At 44.8% G+C, this 19,049-nt stretch overlaps 1 protein-coding gene across 19 annotated transcripts in view; it reads right to left on the bottom strand.

Annotated features, from left to right (window-relative positions):
• Positions 1–19,049, bottom strand: part of CAMK2G (calcium/calmodulin dependent protein kinase II gamma) — a 162,892-nt gene that overhangs the window by 85,511 nt on the left and 58,332 nt on the right. For all 19 annotated transcript variants that reach the window (XM_082223598.1, XM_082223587.1, XM_082223601.1 and 16 more), the window contains exon 3: positions 11,932–11,991. In XM_082223598.1, coding sequence (XP_082079724.1) covers positions 11,932–11,991 — 60 coding nt within the window. The remainder of the gene's footprint in view (positions 1–11,931; positions 11,992–19,049) is intronic.

Below are 19,049 nucleotides of genomic sequence, written 5' to 3'. Positions count from 1 at the left end.
GCAGCGTTCTTAATCCAAGTTGTTCATAAACTAAGTTGTTCTTAAACCAAGGTACCACTGTACTTACAAGAACTGTAGATGACAGCCAGCATCTTAAAAAGAAGCACACTCTCTCTACCATAAAATAGGACACATGTCTGTCCTAAAACAGTATTGTTAGGAGATTATTAGTCTTTTAAGATGCTATGGGACTTTTTACCAATTTATTCTATAAAGCAGGCTAGCATAGGTGCCTCTCAGTTTTGTTGGCAAGTGCCCCAAATGTGTGGAAGAAATAAATACTGTGGAAACGAATGATTTCTACATCTCTACTAAAATGGCCAAACGAGTGATGGAGGCTGCAGCTACCTTGCTAGTAGTATTTCAGCTTACTTTTCCTTTAGCCTTTCTGATAGCCTCTTTTTTCCTGGGAATGCCCAGCCAAAAAAAGATAGATGTTCAAAGTCTGCATTGCCTTCTCCTATGGTTTTAAGGAAACCTTGTCTGCTGGCTGCAAGACTGGCAGTAAGTTCAGCAGTCCCATTAAAATTTGGAAGGCATGAAGAGAAGCAAGAGCAACCCAGAGATGCTGAGCAGTTGAGACATAACTTCTGACAAAGACCAAGATAAGAAATTACACAGGAGCCCAAAGGCTCAATCAGAAGACAGATAATTCCCATACTAAGAATACAAAGATAAATGGGGAAGGAGATAAGGAGGAAAAATAAGGATATACAGATCCAAGAAAGTACTTGAAAGGAACCTAATTTCAATATGAAAGAGAGAGGGTGGTATCATCTGTGCCACCCAAAATCTACTCCTGCCTACCACCAGTTAAGAAGTTGAGCTAAAAGGCAGGGGGCGAAAACAGACCCTTTAATTTTTAGGCAACAAACCTTATTAAGCCCCCCACAAATTAGAGTTCCAATGTACCTCCGATCTCACCATGCCAAATCTCCCACCCCAACAAGCAGAATTCTATTTACTATGCTACATTGGCCACCCTCCTAAAACTTCCAAGAAAGGAGAATTCAAAACTTCCTCAAGCAACTTGTTCTGATATCTCCACCACATCCCCCAGCGCAATGTGTTGCCTGGGAAGTGTTTTTGCAGAGGGGGAGGTTTGATACCAAGTAGGGGAGGGAATGAAGATTACTATTTTACCCTGCAAACAACTCCTGGAACCATGACAACCCAGCCTTCTCTTCAGCAGCTGTGAGATCATTCCAAGGCACAACTATTCAAAGCAGGAGCTGGGAAAACAGCAAACTGTGTCTCCTATCAAAAGGGACTCAATAGCAGGTCCTGTGCCCTTCCCTCATGACTCCAGGTTCACACGGGAAAAATGGAGTCACCCCATGCAGAAAGCATGGGGCACAAACGCTGGCTTAGCGTACTGGCATGCAAAAGTCCATTGATGCTGCTTTGCTAAGGGAGAAACTGGGGGCACGAAACTGAAGGATGTCAAGAGCAAGAGTTTTCCAAGCTGTTCTCAAAAATTCTCTGCTTCTGAATCCATCTTAAATGCGGTTTGGACACTCTAAACTGAAGGAAGAGGCTCCGTGCAAACTTTCAAGGTTGGGAAATGGATTCCTGCCTATGAATAATTCCCCCTACCTACAGAAGCACTGGTCTCTAAAATTGCATGTTATGAGCTTGGGTTATTGCTGCTTTCTGATTCCAGGTTCCACTTCACCCTCAGTGCCCATGAATGCTGGTGGGCAGAGGATTGGATTTTGACCAAGGTGGAGCTCACTTTGGGCCAGTTACCATCTCTCAGCATAATTTTTCTCACAGGATTCTTGATGCGATTACAAAAATTGTGAGGAGGGAACTCTGAGCTACTTGAAGGAAGGGTGTGTGTGAACACAGATAGAATTATAGAATTGTAGTGTTGGAAGGGACGCGGGTGGCACTGTGGGTTAAACCACAGAGCCTAGGGCTTGCCGATCAGAAGGTCGGCGGTTCGAATCCCCGCGACGGGGTGAGCACCCGTTGCTCGGTCCCTGCTCCTGCCAACCTAGAAGTTCGAAAGTACGTCAAAGTGCAAGTAGATAAATAGGTACTGCTCCGGCGGGAAGGTAAACGGCGTTTCCATGTGCTGCTCTGGTTCGCCAGAAGCGGCTTAGTCATGCTGGCCACATGACCCGGAAGCTGTACGCCGGCTCCCTTGGCCAATAAAGTGAGATGAGTGCCGCAACCCCAGAGTCAGTCACGACTGGACCTAATGGTCAGGGGTCCCTTAGTGTTGGAAGGGACACTGAAGGTCATCTAGTTCAACCCCCTGCAATGAAGGAATCTCAACTAAAGCATCCATGATGGATGGCCACCCAACCTCTGCCTCCAAGGAAGGAGAGTCCTGCAGGAGTTCTCACTGTCAGGAAGCTCTCCTGACCAGAGACAACCTTGGAGGGCCCATCATGACATGGCCAAGCCATTGGGTACTGCGGGCTTCTAGAGAAGTCTTCTCCTTCTGGCTCCAGCTCACATTTCAATAGGGGTGTGTGAGGAAGTAGCACAGAGATTCCCTTTCTAGCCCTGCTTTCTAATCCAGAAAGAAAAGAATGCTTCCAACATGTTGTGCTGTGTACACACTACCTGCCAGATCCACAATTAAGAAGGGCAACCTCACAGCTGGCAAGGTTAATTATTTTAACCTGCCATTGTGACAAGAGGGTAGTCAAGGGATATTTGGGCCTTTCCCAAATGTCCAGAGATTATTCCCACCACCACTGTCTGGATATTACTCATATTCCCACGCCCATTTGGAGAACCGAACACACAAAAACCATGTACTTATTTATATGCGCTGTTGTCTCAATATTACAAGATTAATTACACAGGGTCAGGAGGCACCCAACATTAAAATAAAAAAACATTAAAGGGTTAAGGGAAGACAGTCTCTCCCCTCTTCTCAAACCCACAAAACAGAATGTAGTAAAAATAATCTCCATTTGGATGGTGGCCAGCAAGAGAGTGCTCATGAGGAATGTGAGAGTGAACTGGTTGCAAATCATACTTTAGTGAAGTTATGCACAAAAAGAAGAATTTATCCCCCCTGACTTATTTGCAAACAATGCACTTGGCTTTTGAGTTGCCTTTACCAGCCATAGCTCCTTTCACACCCCCTTCTTGTCCTTCCACAGAGATGGGTAGATTATGGTCCACTGGTTGATCACTTTGCCAATCTACAGCAAGTTGCTCCTAACATCTGCTGGTTGCATCATCATCATCATTTCTAAAGAATACCCTAAAGTGGGGAAGAGGGTCTTGTAGCCCCCTAGTTGATTTCAGACTCCAGCTCCCATCAGCCTGTCCAATAGACAGGGTCAACGAAAGTTATAGTCTGGAAAATCTGGAGACCTACAGGTTGCCCATCCCTGCCCTAAAGCTAGGTATTATTTGCAGCCTGTTAATTGGAATGAGAAGAGCATACATTTGCAGCTCTCCTAGCTGAACTCATCAGAAAAGATCAATCTATTGGTGCAGCCAACCCTTCATCTGAGTGGGTTGTGGGTTTTTTTTTTTGCAGTGTTTTAATTTGCATGAGCAGTTCAGAAATTACTTGACTGATATATGAAGAGGTGAACACAGTGACTCAGTGATGCTTACTCCAATAGGAGATTCGTATTTTCCTCGTTTTCATGATGAAGGCTTAAGCGAAAGGTATATCTGCAGTTTAGAGTGCAAATTTATAACTGTTGTGTAAAATTGCTATATCGCGTTGTATATTCATAACTATTGCATATATACATGGGCTATTTATGTCTTCCTATATGTTAAAAGGGGGAGCTGGTGCGAACTGGTTTATGTGCTGCTATCCATTTTTATCATTATTTGTGACTGTCAGGGCTGGGCTCTGAGCAGCAGTCTCCATTAAGCCAGGAACCAGTAGCTGTGGGCTGAAGCCAACATTCAGACCTAAAAAGAAAACCGGGCTTGAAGGACAAAACCAGGAAGCAGAAGCAAATGGCAAGCTGAAAGTCAGGACCAAAGATAGCCAAAGGATACAGAACGCAGCAGCGCAAAGAAAGAGCTTTGTTGCTCAAGCAAGGGTTAATTGGAACTGGAATTTTATCATCTTTCTGGTCCAAGAGGGTAAAATGGCAAGTCTGGGTGCTGGATGAGTGACCTGGAATCCTGGGCAATCACTCCCACAATCACACAGTACTTCTGAGAGACTCAAAAACACAACATGGCAAGCATAAATCTTACGGCTTTTCTCATGCTGGGGGTGGGGTGGGGGGCGACATTGCAGCAATTGCACACCCGCCCCTCACAACCTTTAATTTTGCAGGTGGGGAGGAGAGAAGGGGACTGTGACCTCGCAACACGAGGTAAGGTGCAACACGTGGTAAGGGGCAAGGCAGTTGGGCCTGACAATCACTTTTTTGTAGTAGTAGTAAACTGCCAAAGTCAACCACAATTTGAGGACTCCTGACCACAGGAGTTGTTCCAATTCGAATATAAGTATTAATTATGTGATGTGAAGAAAAAATGGGGAAAAGAGAAACTGTAATACCCCACGGGTATTTTGTCAAATGAGTTCCCAGAGCAAAAAATGTGCTGAATCCTTAGATGTTGTTCTTACATTTTCAACATCTCACCACTTTACGGTTCAACGTTTACGGTGCAGAGCCAGATTAACTATTCTGCGAAGTATTCTGTGCACTAGGATCCAAAGTGAAAGGGGTCCAACTTTTAGCCTACAACAGCAACAGCAACCAGCTGAGCAATATATCATGTTTCTAGACTCAGAAAAATTAAGGAAATTGGTAGCTTGGCCGGTATAATAGAAATTGATGGTTGTATTCAACGTTAAAACTAAGGAAAATACTCCATTGGCACAATGATTTTTCCTTGCACAACTGAATGCTCTCCCTCTGCGCCAGAGAAGATTTGGGGGTAGTAAGGAGCGTGGAGGGAAAGGGAAGAACATTGAACTGCACTAACGCTAATCCTTGCACTAGTGCTAATATTTAATCCAGTACCATGCTGATTATTTATTTTATTTGTATTCTGCTTTTCAGCTGAATTATTGATTTATCAAGCTATTTCACACTCCAGAGGAATTGTCTTCTTTCTTTCCAAATCATCAGAAATCATCTTAGATGTTTCACAGTATGTAAATTCACAGCACAATCTATACATGTTCAATGGGGTTTTGCTCCCAGGTACATGGGTATATGAGTGCAGCCTCAATCATCGCTGGTTAAAAAGCACGCATGCAACTGATTGAAACATTTATTTGCTGCCACCTCTTCCTGCAGTTCCAGTGCTATTCACTATCTGTAACCTTCATGAACATCTGTTACATAGAATCTGAGGGTATATGCAGAAATTGAAACACTCAAGTGATATATATATATATATATATATATACATATATATATATATATATGCAGGTTTTGGTGTCTTCGGGTGTCTTCCCGTGTAAGAGTCAGGGTGTCTGTGCGACGTTTCGACGAGGTCTCACTCGTCATCTTCAGGCTGGTGCTTTCGGCTTCTTGTTACTGGAACAGAGCTCCAGTATATATGAAGGTTGAAAGACCTCTGTGCCATTATGCTCAGTAAATATAAAATTCAGAACCACTTCTGTCACACACTGGGCTGATGCCACATTCACGAGCACACAAGGAGGTTGAAGAGTCAAGAAGTCAAAGCTTCCTAGTTAACGTGGACCCTGTTGCCTGCCCTAAGTTCTTCCTAAAAGGTAAAGGTAAAGGGACCCCTGACCATCAGGTCCAGTCATGGCTGACTCTGGGGTTGCGGTGCTCACCTCACTTTATTGGCCGAGGGAGCCGGCGTACAGCTTCCGGGTCATGTGGCCAGCATGACTAAGCCGCTTCTGGCAAACCAGAGCAGCGCACGGAAACGCCGTTTACCTTCCCGCCGGAGCGGTACCTATTTATCTACTTGCACTTTGACGTGCTTTTGAACTGCTAGGTTGGCAGGGGCAGGAACCAAGCAACGGGAGCTCACCCCGTCACGGGGATTCAAACTGCCGACCTTCTGATCGCTAAGTTCTAGGCTCTGTGGTTTAACCCACAGCGCCACCCATGTCCCTGCCCAAGTTCTTCCTAGGCAAGTATTAAATGCCAGCGCTAGCTTAATAAAACAAATTTACATTTTCCCAGGAAGAGATAAAGCATCAGCTCAAGGTTAGCTCGCCTACGGCATTAAGGAATTAACATGACGGAGGCAATGCTTGATGGTGGAACCCTGTGGAACGCCTTCCCGTCAGGTGTCAAGGAGATGTGTAACTATATAACATTTAGAAGACATCTGAAGGCAGCCCTATACAGAAAAGCTTTTTGATGTGTAATGCTCTATTATGTTTTTATATATGTCGGAAGCTGTCCAGAGTGGCTCAGGAAACCCAGTCAGATGGGCAGGGTACAAATGTTGTTGTTGTTGTTAAACTAAAAGGTTACAAATAGAACAGGGCCATCGCTCAAAATCAGCATGCCCCACACATTACAATCCTGCAGTTGGGGCAGGAGGAAAGAGGGAGGGAGAGCGCATATCTAGAGAGAAACCAACTTGGATGTCCTCTTCCATTTGTAAAGTTGGCTGGCATGACTGCAGCCCCATGCAGCGTTCCCTCATCCCCTCTGAAAAACCTAGTATACAATTCATGCAGTGTAGTGTCTTCCTCTCCCTCTGGCTCCACATCACTGGCTACTGTTGGCAAGCAGGCATGGCACTGGTGTAAAAATGCCAGGCCTTCAGGTAAATTGCATTTGGTATTTCAGAGGGGGAAATGAGGCTGCTGCTTCTAGTGGTAGCCCTCTTTTTCTAGGAACACTTTATTGCAGACATAAACGAGGTTGGGTGTAACTCAAAGTGATCTTCTTCAGAAATATAATCCTGCCAACTTAGCTTTCCAAAGCAACAGAGGAAATCCAAATTGGGGCTTTCTTTTCCCTTGCTTAAAAGGGGGGGGGGAGAGAGAGAGAGAGAGAGAGAGAGAGAGAGAAATTGAAATTTACCCCCCGCTTTCCCCAATGGTGCACCACAAAGAGACTGGCATGATGGGCAGCTTTCCACAAAGCTGTGGAACAAGCAACAATCCTACTGCTGTTTGGCAGATTCCGTAAATAACGTGGTTTTGTCCCCAAAACCGAACTTTATTTTTTCCTCTCTTTTTTCCCCAGTTCAAGTTGAAGTTTGTTCCCACGATCCCACCACTTGTTGCAGCCCTTCAGCGAACCCTCCAAGCGAACAATTATCCTGCTCCCTGTTCCTTGGGGTGACAGGAAATAAACCTGCTCACAGGATGATAACCATGGAAACACAGGCCCCAGAGTGAGTGGAGCTCTCCAGCAACAGACAAAGGAACTTGCAGAGTAGAAATAAAAGACAATCAAGCTCGCCCCATTTACAGAAGCTAATGGTCAAAGGGGCCAGGGATCTGGCAGCTTAAGAGCTCTGGATCTGAGACTTCTGGATCTTCTGAATGCAAGACTTCAAATGAATGCTCAGGGAGAGGAGCCAAGGATTGGATGTGGGGTGAGTCCCAAGAGTTCAGTGGAGGCTGAGTATGTCAGGCAACAAGTCCCCTGTTTAACAGTTTGGACTGTGCAGCAATGGATGTGTACATAGGGAATGGCTCGCTGGTGTGGTTCTTTTACAGCACATCACCTTTGTTGGGGAGCAGGTTTGTAAACTGCCTATTTGGCAGCAAAAGCAGGATTCCCAAACCCATGGCAGGCAAAGCATTGAGTGGGGTGTGGAAGAGTGTGTCTGTTACATCTGCAGGGCTATGCTTAATTCTTTCCCTGTCTGACATTTTCTTCTACAACTGTCCACTTACTCGTCTGCTTTTCCCCACTTTATTTTAATGAAGCTTCTACCTGCCTTTGCATTTTGGAAAATGCCTTAGGAATGTACAGAAAAGTGAAACACACACACAAAAACCAAATTAGAGGGGGGGAGCAGATAAAACAGATTTAGATTAAAATGCCAAGGACAGAAAACTTAGGCTGCCAGAACTAATGCTTGACAGGGAAAAAAATATATTTTTGCACTGTGGTGGAAAGCCGTTGGGGAGGAGGCAAGGGGGTTCTACAACTTTGGTGCCGCCATAAAGAAGACACTTTCTCATGTCCCAATCATTAAATGCAACTCAGATGGTGGTGCGACACAAATAAGAGCCTCTCCAGAAATGCGACACAAATAAGAGCCTCTCCAGAAATTCTTAACGAGGGAACAGGGTTCATATGGAAGAAGTCTTTCAAGAGTTGTAATGGCCAGTCTGAACTGGAGCTGGTATAGTTCTTGGAACAAGGAAGTTGCATGGTGAAAACAAGTGGATGCAGACAGCTCTTCTGGTCCAGCAGAGGTTTCCAGACACTTCTCAAAAATCGGTCTCCCCAGCCCTATTGAAGATCTCTACAGCTTCCAACTAGGGTTACTGGGAAATGCAGTTTCCCCAGTGCTGCTGGCACTTATTAGCAGCCCTGGGAAATGTAGTTTCCCCCAATATTCCTGGCTAGTGACTCGGAACCATGGCTACATGAGAGGCACCAAAGAAGGGAACCAGGAGAGAGGTACCTTCCTCTGGTTCAGTCTCATATCTGCACCACCAGAGAAGGAAGACTGATACGCCAGTAGGTGGAAGGCAGGAGGAGATTTGCAGGAGAAATTTGCACCATCACTAGTGCAAAGTCCTCACCACATGTTAGTGAGAAATCAAACTAGATCTTTGGGTTGTAACCTAAAGAGCAAGCAGCTATGAACTTCCAAAGCAGGGTGACAGTAAGGTCTCCCAAGCATATGACAGCACAGCCCTTTTCGGCCTTTGATAATTATCTACTCATTTGCTCATCATGTCATACAAAAGAGTATCAGGGCAAAAGTAAATATACAAATATAAATAGGAGGGCAGGTAGGCGGGGGGGGGGGAGGAATCACATATGAGATTAAAAACACAAGCAGCAAAGCACCAAACATGATCACACACAACTTCATAGAACAATAAAAAACCCCACATTCCCCAACGTCAGCATGATCACCATCAAATTAATTAATTAAAAGATGCCCGACAAAGCTGTGCGGGAAAATCAATCAAATGTCTGGGAGAAGAGGAAATTATTTTCCTGGAGCCAGAACTATATGCAAGCCAGACTCCAAAGTTCCCTGCTTCGTAGTTCGAGAATTAGTTTGCTGTTGTTGTTTTTTAAAAAGGGGAAAACACTGAGCTAAGAGAGGCATGTGTGGGGAATTAAGAGATGGAAACACCATGATCAGAAAAAAGGAACCATGTCAGATCCCTGTGCCTGAACTAACTTTTTTACAGGGAGTTTGAAGAACGGAGGCACAATTGTGGTGGGATTAAATTCTAGGCCAGGGGCTCTCCGGCGGCAGCCTGCTATATTCATTCAGGTTGGTGTCTGAAAATGGGAGGCAGCACTTCCATCACACTAAATATTCCTATTGATTTTAGCTGCACTTTTACTGCTTCTTTTATTTCTTATGTTGCATCTTATAGCATTACAATTTAAATTCCATGGAATACAATACGGTACAAGATGCAATAAACAACAGGATCAATGAAATTACAATTAAAACTCACACAGCATCTAGCACAGCACATGACAGTGCATCACTACAATGGGTGGATGGGGTAGTGGGAAAATCATTAAGTGGTCCACCAAGATCCTCAGCAATTTTCAAGTGGCCCATGGCACACAAAAAACATTGGAAACCACTGTCCCAGGCCTTCTTGACAAAATAGAAACTGGCAAATCATCAGCTCTGGATGGCATCCACCTAAGAGTTCTTAAAGAACCCAAGGGTGAAACTGCTGATCTAACAAAAATAAATGACTTGTTCAGAAGATCAGCCTTCATAAAAGGGGACAGGAAAATGGTTGATTGTCACACCGATTTTTTTAAAAAAGGATCCAGTGGGGATACTGGAACTTGCAGGCCAGTTAGCTTAAACATAAGTTCTTGCTATACTGATGAAAAGCGGTAAGAGATAAAATAGCCACGCATACAGAAGACAAGCTTGCTGAAGCAGAGCCAGAATGTCAAGTTGTGTGCGGCAGCTGTGAAAAAGCCCAATTCCATGCTAGGGATAAATAGGAAAGGAACTGAAAAGAGGACTGCCAATATCATGATGTCGTTATAGGACTGTATGGTGTGATCACACCTGGGAGTACAGTGTACAGTTCTGGGCACCTCAACAAGGACACTGTAAAGTTGAAAAGGGTTCAGAAATAGGCAACCAAAATGATCAATGGGAAGGAAAAGCTTCACCCTTTAGGACTTTTTCGTTTGGAGAAATGGCAAGTAATTATGCTTGGCATGGAGAAAGTGGAGGGATAGGATAGAAGTTTTCCTTCCTCTCTCACAATACTACAACTCAGGTGACTGCTGGAAGATTTGGGGCAGAAGAAAGGAAGTACATCTTCAAACAAACTGTGGAAACTAACTCCCCCAAGAGGCAATGGCGGCCATTAACTTGGGTGGCTTTAAAAGGGGATTGGACAAATCCATGGAGGAGAAGGCTACTAGACCTGATGTTCCACCTCCTATGTTCTACCTCCACTGCTGCAGGCAATATGCTTCTGGATTCCAGTTGCTAGAAACTACAGGCAGGTGTCTGTTCAGCCCCTGTAAGAACTGGATCCAGCAGGCCCTTCTTAAGTCCTTATGGAAATGGGTAAGGAGCTGTGCTGGGCACTGGAATGCCATTTCCAGAGAGCAGAAGCCTTGGGCTTATGAGGCTTCAGTAGGGATGCCCAACACCATTCTAAGTTTCCATTTGCTCGAATGAAGTTCGGAGACCCCCTTCTAGGAAAACGCTTTTCATTTCAGAGATAGCGCACGTGCATGCACAAGGACAGGGGCCCTATAAACAGTGGTCAGTCATACAGCTAAATGAAACCTCCATATTTCAGGGGCAGTATACCTTTGAATATGACCTACTGGGGAGGGAAGAGGAAGTACGTGACCTTCATGCTTTGCTGTTTCTGGCTAGCTGCGCTTTGGTCTGTTCCAGTTCTCATTCATGTAATGGATCCCTTCATTGAATATACCCTAGAGCAGAGCTAACCAAGTAAGCAGTCAGGGACAAGCCAAAGGGAGTGCAACCACTCTGTAATGGCAACCACTCTCTTCTGCTTGGGTGTGGAGGAGTTGAGGAGACAGATCAGGGATGGGCCGATAGTGGTGAAATGCAGTTTCTCTGAGGAAATGTCTTTTGAAGTGGAGGACAGAGGTACCGTATTTTTCGCTCCATAAGACGCACTTTTTTTCTCCTAATAAGTCAGGGAAATGTCTGTGCGTCTTATGGAGTGAATGTGTGGTCAATCGCTGGCTCCCTTTCCAGCCCCGGTCCCTTGCCCAGGCCTCCATTGTTGAATGTTTTGTAGATGGAGGCTGTTTTTTCCCCAGCGACATGCGACTGGCTGATTAGATTATCTTTCTGGAAACTGTAGAAACGGCTCCCTTTCCTTTCCTAAAGAAGCAGCAGAACTGTGAGTTGAACCCCATAAAAACAGATTTTTTTCCCTTTGCAAAGTAAGCTCAACAACTCTGAGCTGATCCTCAAAAGAAGGGACTTTCCCCCTTTGCAAAAGAAGCTGCAAAACTGTGGGCTGACCCCCCAAAAACACGGCTTTTCCCCTTTGCAAAAGAAGCTGCAAAACTGTGAGCTGACCCCCCCCTCAAAAAAAAACAGGGCTTTCCCCCTTTCCTCCTCTAAAAACTAGGTGCATCTTATGGTCAGGTGTGTCTCATAGAGCGAAAGTTACGGTATTTGCCCCTCACCCTGAGGTAGGCTACCCCAAATGTTTCTCCAGCGCAAATTATCGCTCTCTACCCACCTGGCTCTGGCCCCCACAAAATGGCTTGCTCACCATTTGCAGGAGAGAAAATTCCAACGAGCTTCCTGTCCCTGTTGAGCTGAAGAATTTGAAGACTTTTCTCCCATGCTACTTACCGATATTTGGGTGTTTTAATAATCGGCAGATTCGAGCCTCACGTTCCAGTTTCTGGTGATCTAAGAGCAGGAGAAAAGAAAATAAAGAGTTAGTTGGCAACTTCTGCTCCAGGGCCCTCGCTCTGATCTAAACAAAAAGCCAGACAGACACACCAACAGACCAGCCGCAAACGGAATGTGGCGGATGTCTGGGAGCAGCCTTCTCTCTCCCAGAACATGCCTTCCTCCAGGATGGCAAGCAACCCTGACAATATTTATATTGAAGGTCGGCAAAGATAGCGTTAACGAGCAAATGACATGGTACTTTTCTATGCGAAAGGAATTGCTTTAGACGGCCCGTTCTTTCATTGTGTGAGGCTTTCAGTAGTTATACACGAGACCTGAGTATCTTTTCTAAGGCATATATACTTAAATGTGTGTCTAGGTATATTCAGCTAATCTCCTCTATTAATAATCATATCAAGATACTCCTCTGAAGGAAAGGTGCATTGCTCAAAACACATTTGGACTGAGACGATTTGACTCCCTCAATAAATGTGTGCACCTTTTATTCATTCTCTCTCTCTCTCTCCCCCATATCACAATTTTTCTTTAAAATTCAAATTATTCAGGGTTCAGAATAAGCAGCTGAATGAACATTTTGTCAAGGTCAGTCCAAGACATTTTGGCACCTGAGGCAAACCCCAAAATGGCAGTCCTTCTTCCCACCAGGGAAGAAGGGATGAGTGCCAAAGATCGACAGCAGGAACAAGGTGTGGGGGAGATCAACATTGGGATCTGTTGCCCCTGGAAATCCTGCAGCTTGAGGCAGTCACCTCACCTGGTCTCATGTGTGGGGTAGCCCTGCTTTTTGTTGATTTGTATAATTTGGGCGTAGAACTAAGTTTCCTTGGTGCAAAACATGAACTGAACTTGATATCAGGGGAGAGTGTTGCTTTGTTTTTGTTTTTATTATGCTTTCTGTGTTTTTATATTGTAATTTTTTGTTGTGAATGGCCTTGACATCTACAGATGAAGGGCGGTATACAAATTTAAAGAGTAAAACTAAGACTAAGAATAAAACATATTGGGAAATGGTTTACAGAAGAGAGTAGGATAACAAGTCTAGTATCGAAAGCCAAAGAATTCACCCTTAACCTGTTTCTAGGACAGATACACAGAAGGTTAGGCTGGACAATCAAAACCCACAATCGTAATGTGGAATGACTTGGAGGTGGGGACACCGAAGTGCTGCCAGTTATCTTTATATCCTAAGGAGGACATTCATCGCAACAGAAAAGCAACGTCAGTTCCAACAGGGTTGTCATCTGGACTAGAAAGAAAAAGCATCGAGGCAGCAGCTTCTCCATAACCCTGAAAAATCAGACATGATGTGTGTATGGGGAGGGGGAGGTTAGGGAGGGAGAAGATGCCAGAGGGCCCTTTCTAGTCACCAAGGATCAGACAGAGAAGTGATTTGTCAACTCAGTGATCACGTCCCTTCTCTAACAGCAGCAAAAAGGAGAAGATCATCAAGCAAGGTGAAAACAAGGCTTGAAAGTCAACGAGGAAGACTGGCCATTTTTTAAAAAAAGCAATGCTGGTGCTGACTTTGGTTAGCTTCACCCCTTGCCAATGGTAGAGAGTTAATGCCAGGATTTGTTTGCTTGTGTAAAGGAGGGAGACTGCCTCCAACCGCAGCATGCAGACATGTTTATTACACCAATATTGAGCCTGCTGTTCTCTCCCAGCTCAGAGAGATCAAGGTCAGGGGCTCATGATCAACAAGCTGGGCTGCAGAGGGGTTTCAAGAGGACCTCCAGCCCCACGAAAGAGCTGCTGTTATGGGTAAGAGAAAACCTACCACCCAAAAAGTGTTAACTGCGCCTAGTGGTGGTTTTTGGAAAGCCTTCCATTTCACACAAGACAGGGAGGTCTCATGCACCTTCAAAAACTGTTCAGAAGCAAAATATTTCAGTAGTAGTACTATTACCACTGCAGCACAAAGTCGCATCACCCTGCAACTCTTCCTATAGTAATACTTCTTCCCCAAACTAAGCATTAGTCCTAAGGATCACAGCAAGCATCCCAGGGCGAGGAAGGGAAAATGCTTGAGCTGCATCAAAATGCAGCGTTTCAGAAGCACGGAGCAGAAGTTCTGTATCAGAGGTCTCCTCCCTTGCACCCAAAAGATGCTGCAGACTGTGCAAGCAGAACCTCAAAAGATCTAGTGCAATGATCACCAAGTATGAGAACAGCAGCTGCACAGCAGAGCAATGCAGTTCTCTGCCACTCCAACACAGTGGAATAAAAATACTGATTAATCTTTTATATAGTGTAAGAGCCTTTCTGCACATTATGTAGCTGTGGCTGCAGATTTGGCTGCAGAGCTGATCTATGTGTCACACAAAACAAGGTGGTAGAATTCTGGATGCTTCCACTTCAGACAACAAATAGGGGGGCGGGGCATGCTTTTGAACACCACCATTCCGTATGTAAAGACAAAGCCATCCAAAGCGGGTCTTCGGTGAGAAGACCCTGCTAGGATACTTCCCCCTCTTCATGGGTTAGTTTTCTGAAGGCAGGAAGTAGCCTGTGTGAGTGTTCCAAAAATATTAATACCACTCCCCACCCGGAATCTGATGTGCTCATCTCAGCCTCCTAATTCATTGCGCATGGCCTGCATCTTCAACCTACTCCTGGGGGTTAAATGTTAGGGCCCCCCTTTTTTGTCTGCATGCACAAACAAATGCAAACCTGCTTCTATGGAATGAGAGTTGGCTTTGGATTTTGGCCAGCAAACTGCTCATACAGCAAGACATGGGCTCACAGGAAGCGCAGAAGGCTTCAGTATGTGACTGCAGAAATATATATATATGGATTAGGGACTGAAAAGTGACCATGCGCCAACAACAGGCCATAAGAGTCCCACAACCTACAAAAAATAATAATAATTGCCTATTCTATTTGTCATTAATCATACAAACTATAAGGGCTAGAAATATGCTTCTCAAGAAAACAACCATAGACAAAGATTTACATACCGCATTCCACAACTACAGAAATGAAGAGCTCCAATTTATAAACCTTTGTGAAACATGTACCTGCATATAAATCTGTCCTCTGCATTATTATTTCCTACTTGCATGGTACACCCAGCTATCTTTTTAAATGCCATAAAAGGGAAAGTTTCCAAGGTTTTCATTGAATAAAAAATATTGGGCCAAAGGAGAGCTGGACAGTGAGGGGACTAAAAAAGTAGCTAACACATGCCAATCACATGAAAGGAGAAGTCTAGAAAATACAGCACACTCTAAAGGGATGACTTTAAGCACTTTATGATGAAGTCTCTACCCACCTACTCCTAAAAACTTTATTATTGTAACCTTGAACACTCTCTCAATGCTCACCTGTCAAGATTCAGCAACCATTTTTAAGAAACTTGCTGATGAAAGTGATGATCAATTGTGAAAAAACAACAACCCTTCTCTCACTAGAGGAGAGTTGCGCCTGTTGTCACCACCCAAAGATCTGCAGATGATGTCCACTGCTGAAAACCTAATTTCCGATAAGCTGATGGCGATCGTGTTGGCCCAATGAGTGAGTTATGTTTGCAGTGAACCTGTTTCTTAGGGCAACAATGCAGGGAAGCAAACAGCTGATCAGGAGAGGGATGGAGACTTACCACGTGCTGTTCAGCTAGCCAGCCAAGATGGACAGCTGACCAGCTCACAGCCTCAGCAGACATGACATAACCAGTGAAATGCCACAGGCGATGTAAATCAAGAGCAATTGCTGCAGGGAACCTTACACCCTCTTGAGACGCAGGAGGCAAGAGACGTAGGGTAGAATATAGCGATACCCACATGCACAGCTTACAACAAGGAGCCATGACCTCTATGCTCCCTGAAACCTACCTCATCTAAATGCATGCCCACACATATACACACAGCTGGCTGCAAACCAAGAAGGAAAGCACTCCAGTCACAAGGTACAGGAAAACTATTTCTGGTCAGGGGGAAAGAATTCCACGCTGTTCTGTCTCCAGGGCAACAAAACAGGCGGACAAGCACAAAGCGAAGAATTCAAGCTCGCTCCGGTTGTGCGGGACTCCTCCTGGAACTCCATGGCATCAGCCACCAAGCACTGTAAAAGGTCAGGCGCAAAAAGAAAAAATGGTTTCGGGATCCCCATCACTGACTCACTTGGAATGCAGACGGATCATCAATCCAAATGCTTATTCCAAAAGCTCATGTGACCACCAGAATGCCTGCAGTTATAGACTTTGAAACCAAACTCAGAACAATCCACTTGGCTTCCCCCTTCCTTATCAGCTTTTGAGACAATGCATTTCAAATTTTAAGTAAAGGTAAAGGGACCCCTGACCATTAGGTCCAGTCGTGACCGACTCTGGGGTTGCGGAGCTCATCTTGCTTTATTGGCCGAGGGAGCTGGCGTACAGCTTCCGGGTCATGTTGCCAGGATGACTAAGCTGCTTCTGGCGAACCAGAGCAGCGCACGGAAACACCGTTTACCTTCCCGCCGGAGCAGTACCTATTTATCTACTTGCACTTTGATATGCTTTCGAACTGCTAGGTTGGCAGGAGCAGGGACCAAGCAACGGGAGCTCACCCCGTCGCAGGGATTCAAACCGCCAACCTTCTGACTGGCAAGTCCTAGGCTCTGTGGTTTAACCCACAGCGCCACCCGCATCCCAAATTTTAAGTACTTGCCCACAAAAGGAATATTGGGAGGGCCGTGAGTTCCATCCCAGCTCCTGCAATGGACCAGGCAGTTCATGCCCATGCTGTCACCTGCAAACTTTTATTTTCATTAAAGCGATCAACCAATATGGATTTATTCCTGGGACAATATCTCCAAAGTTTGTCGATAATAGCCTACTTGTAGTAAAATATGGTGATGGCATCAGCAACCTAGCGATAGAGACAACCACAGCCCCAAAATGGCCGTGGTCTTTCAGGTATTCCAATTATATTTTAAAAAACATTGTGTGTCTATCACTTTGCCTCCTCCACCAAGGGCCCAGAACTTTTTACCAGGGACCAGAACTACAAGTCCCAGAATATAAGGCAGAAACACACACCTCACTGGGGCTGGGTAACACCTGCTGCCTCCTCTTGCCCTTTGGTAAGCTTTTTCAGCCCTTGCAGTGGGGCAGGGCAGCTGTAGAGAGGTTTGAACAGGATGGAAGTGAGCACACCTTGTTTCTTCTTGTCAGAAATAAGGCATGCGACCACCCAGGTCTGAATTCTCACAACAGTCATATTCCTATGACAACGCAGGTAAAGTGCATTAAACTCTTGTGCTAACAGAGCATTTATGCAACTTTGAATTCCTCTTTATATTTTTGTTGTGAAAGGTACATTGTCTGCTTGTCCACGTGTTCTCAGTACGTTTGACCACCTCTCAAGATATCATCTCCAAACTCAGCTTGAGGGTTCCCAAGATGGAGGATGAGGTCTTTGTGGAATCAAGATGGCGGACCAAATGAAACCTAATTAAACATTAGCTCTCTCTCCACACACACAAATTGATTTGGGGCCAGGCCAGGGGATTCTTGGGTCAGGGCAGAGCTCTGGGTTGGTGTGTGGGTGTTTGCGCACAGCCCTAAAACTCACAACTTACACAATCCATTTAAAAGCCTCGATATTTTCTGGTTTCTTAAAACTACCAGGCCATACCAGACACTTTGTGCTAGTAAACAATAAATAAAATAAATGCATAGCAATGTGCAAGCCCATCCCCGGACAAACTGTAGTTAATCTTAACTATAGTTAATGGAAACAAGCCAACTTCAAGTCATAAATCATGAAGGTGGCTTATTCCAACTATTCATACTAAGATGAACCACAGTTTAGGGTTCAGACAACATGATAACTATGTTTAAATTAAAAGGAGATAAAAGCATTCAATCTCCTCCTTAGAGAAGAAAGGGAAGAGGGAACACCCAAGTCTAAGTCTCACAGGGGCTCATTCTCATAACTCTATACACACATTCATCATTCAGGCTTTATGCTATGACCTGTAGTAATACAAAGCTTCATATAAAATAAGGATTTGGACACTAAATTAACTGTCTATTTAATTATGTATTTTGAATAGCAATATAGATTTGTGAAAGTTTTGGCGAAGGTGGTTTGCAGCAGCACCAAATCCCAATTCTGAAGTCCTCATTCTAGCGGCAGTTCCTTAGAGAGCTTTTTCTTTTTTCTTTTAATGGGGTGGGAGGAAGCCTGGGGCAGAATATTTTCAGACAGACACACAAAATCAGTGGCCATCTGCAAACCCCGGGTGACCTCAGAGCTGTCAACTAGGAACATTTATGTAACACAAATAAAGAGATATGATGAAAAAGGTCAGTGTGCCTAATCAGCTGTCATGTGGAGGAGAAGAGAAGAACACAAGTATGGCTGGAGAAAAAGGACAAGTAAAAACCATCCATCTTGGCCACCTCCTACTTCCCTAAGGGTGAACCGAGTTAAAAATAGAAAGTCACAATAAAAAGTGATCAATCTCATACAAAATGAGGCCAAGCTCAAATGACTTGAGAGGGGAAGAGATTTTTGGCCAGGTGCACTGGCAGTACCATGACCTTCCTGCCATGGCACACCACACAACAAAGGCCCTTGCATGCATTCATAGAGAGAGCCTTGCCCTCCCCACCCCCACCCAGCCAGTTCATTCATAAATGTCCCAATGGATCTCCTCAGAGTGATGGCAAAGGAGGGTTTTCATTACCGCTTGGGGAAACTGTAATACAGTGGTGCCTCGCAAGACGAAATTAATCCGTTCCGCGAGTCTCTTCGTCTTGCGGTTTTTTCGTCTTGCGAAGCACGGCTATTAGCGGCTTAGCGGCTATTAGTGGCTTAGTGGCTATTAACGGCTTAGCGGCTTTAAGAAAAAGGAAACAAACTCGCAAGAACTCGCAAGACGTTTCGTTTTGCAAAGCAAGCCCATAGGGAAATTCGTCTTGCGGAACGACTCAAAAAACGGAAAACTCTTTCGTCTTGCGCGTTTTCCGTCTTGCGAGGCATTCGTCTTGCGAGGTACCACTGTACAAAGCACCATTTTCTAGTCAAATTCTTCTCGAGGCAGAATATAGGCAGAGCAGAGAAAAC

The sequence above is a fragment of the Podarcis vaucheri genome (genome assembly GCF_965113315.1).
Source record: "Podarcis vaucheri genome assembly, chromosome: 5".
NCBI classification, from domain to species: Eukaryota; Metazoa; Chordata; class Lepidosauria; order Squamata; family Lacertidae; genus Podarcis; species Podarcis vaucheri.
The sequence above is the reverse complement of the archived record's forward strand: the minus strand, read 5'-3'. Positions and strand labels throughout refer to the sequence as shown.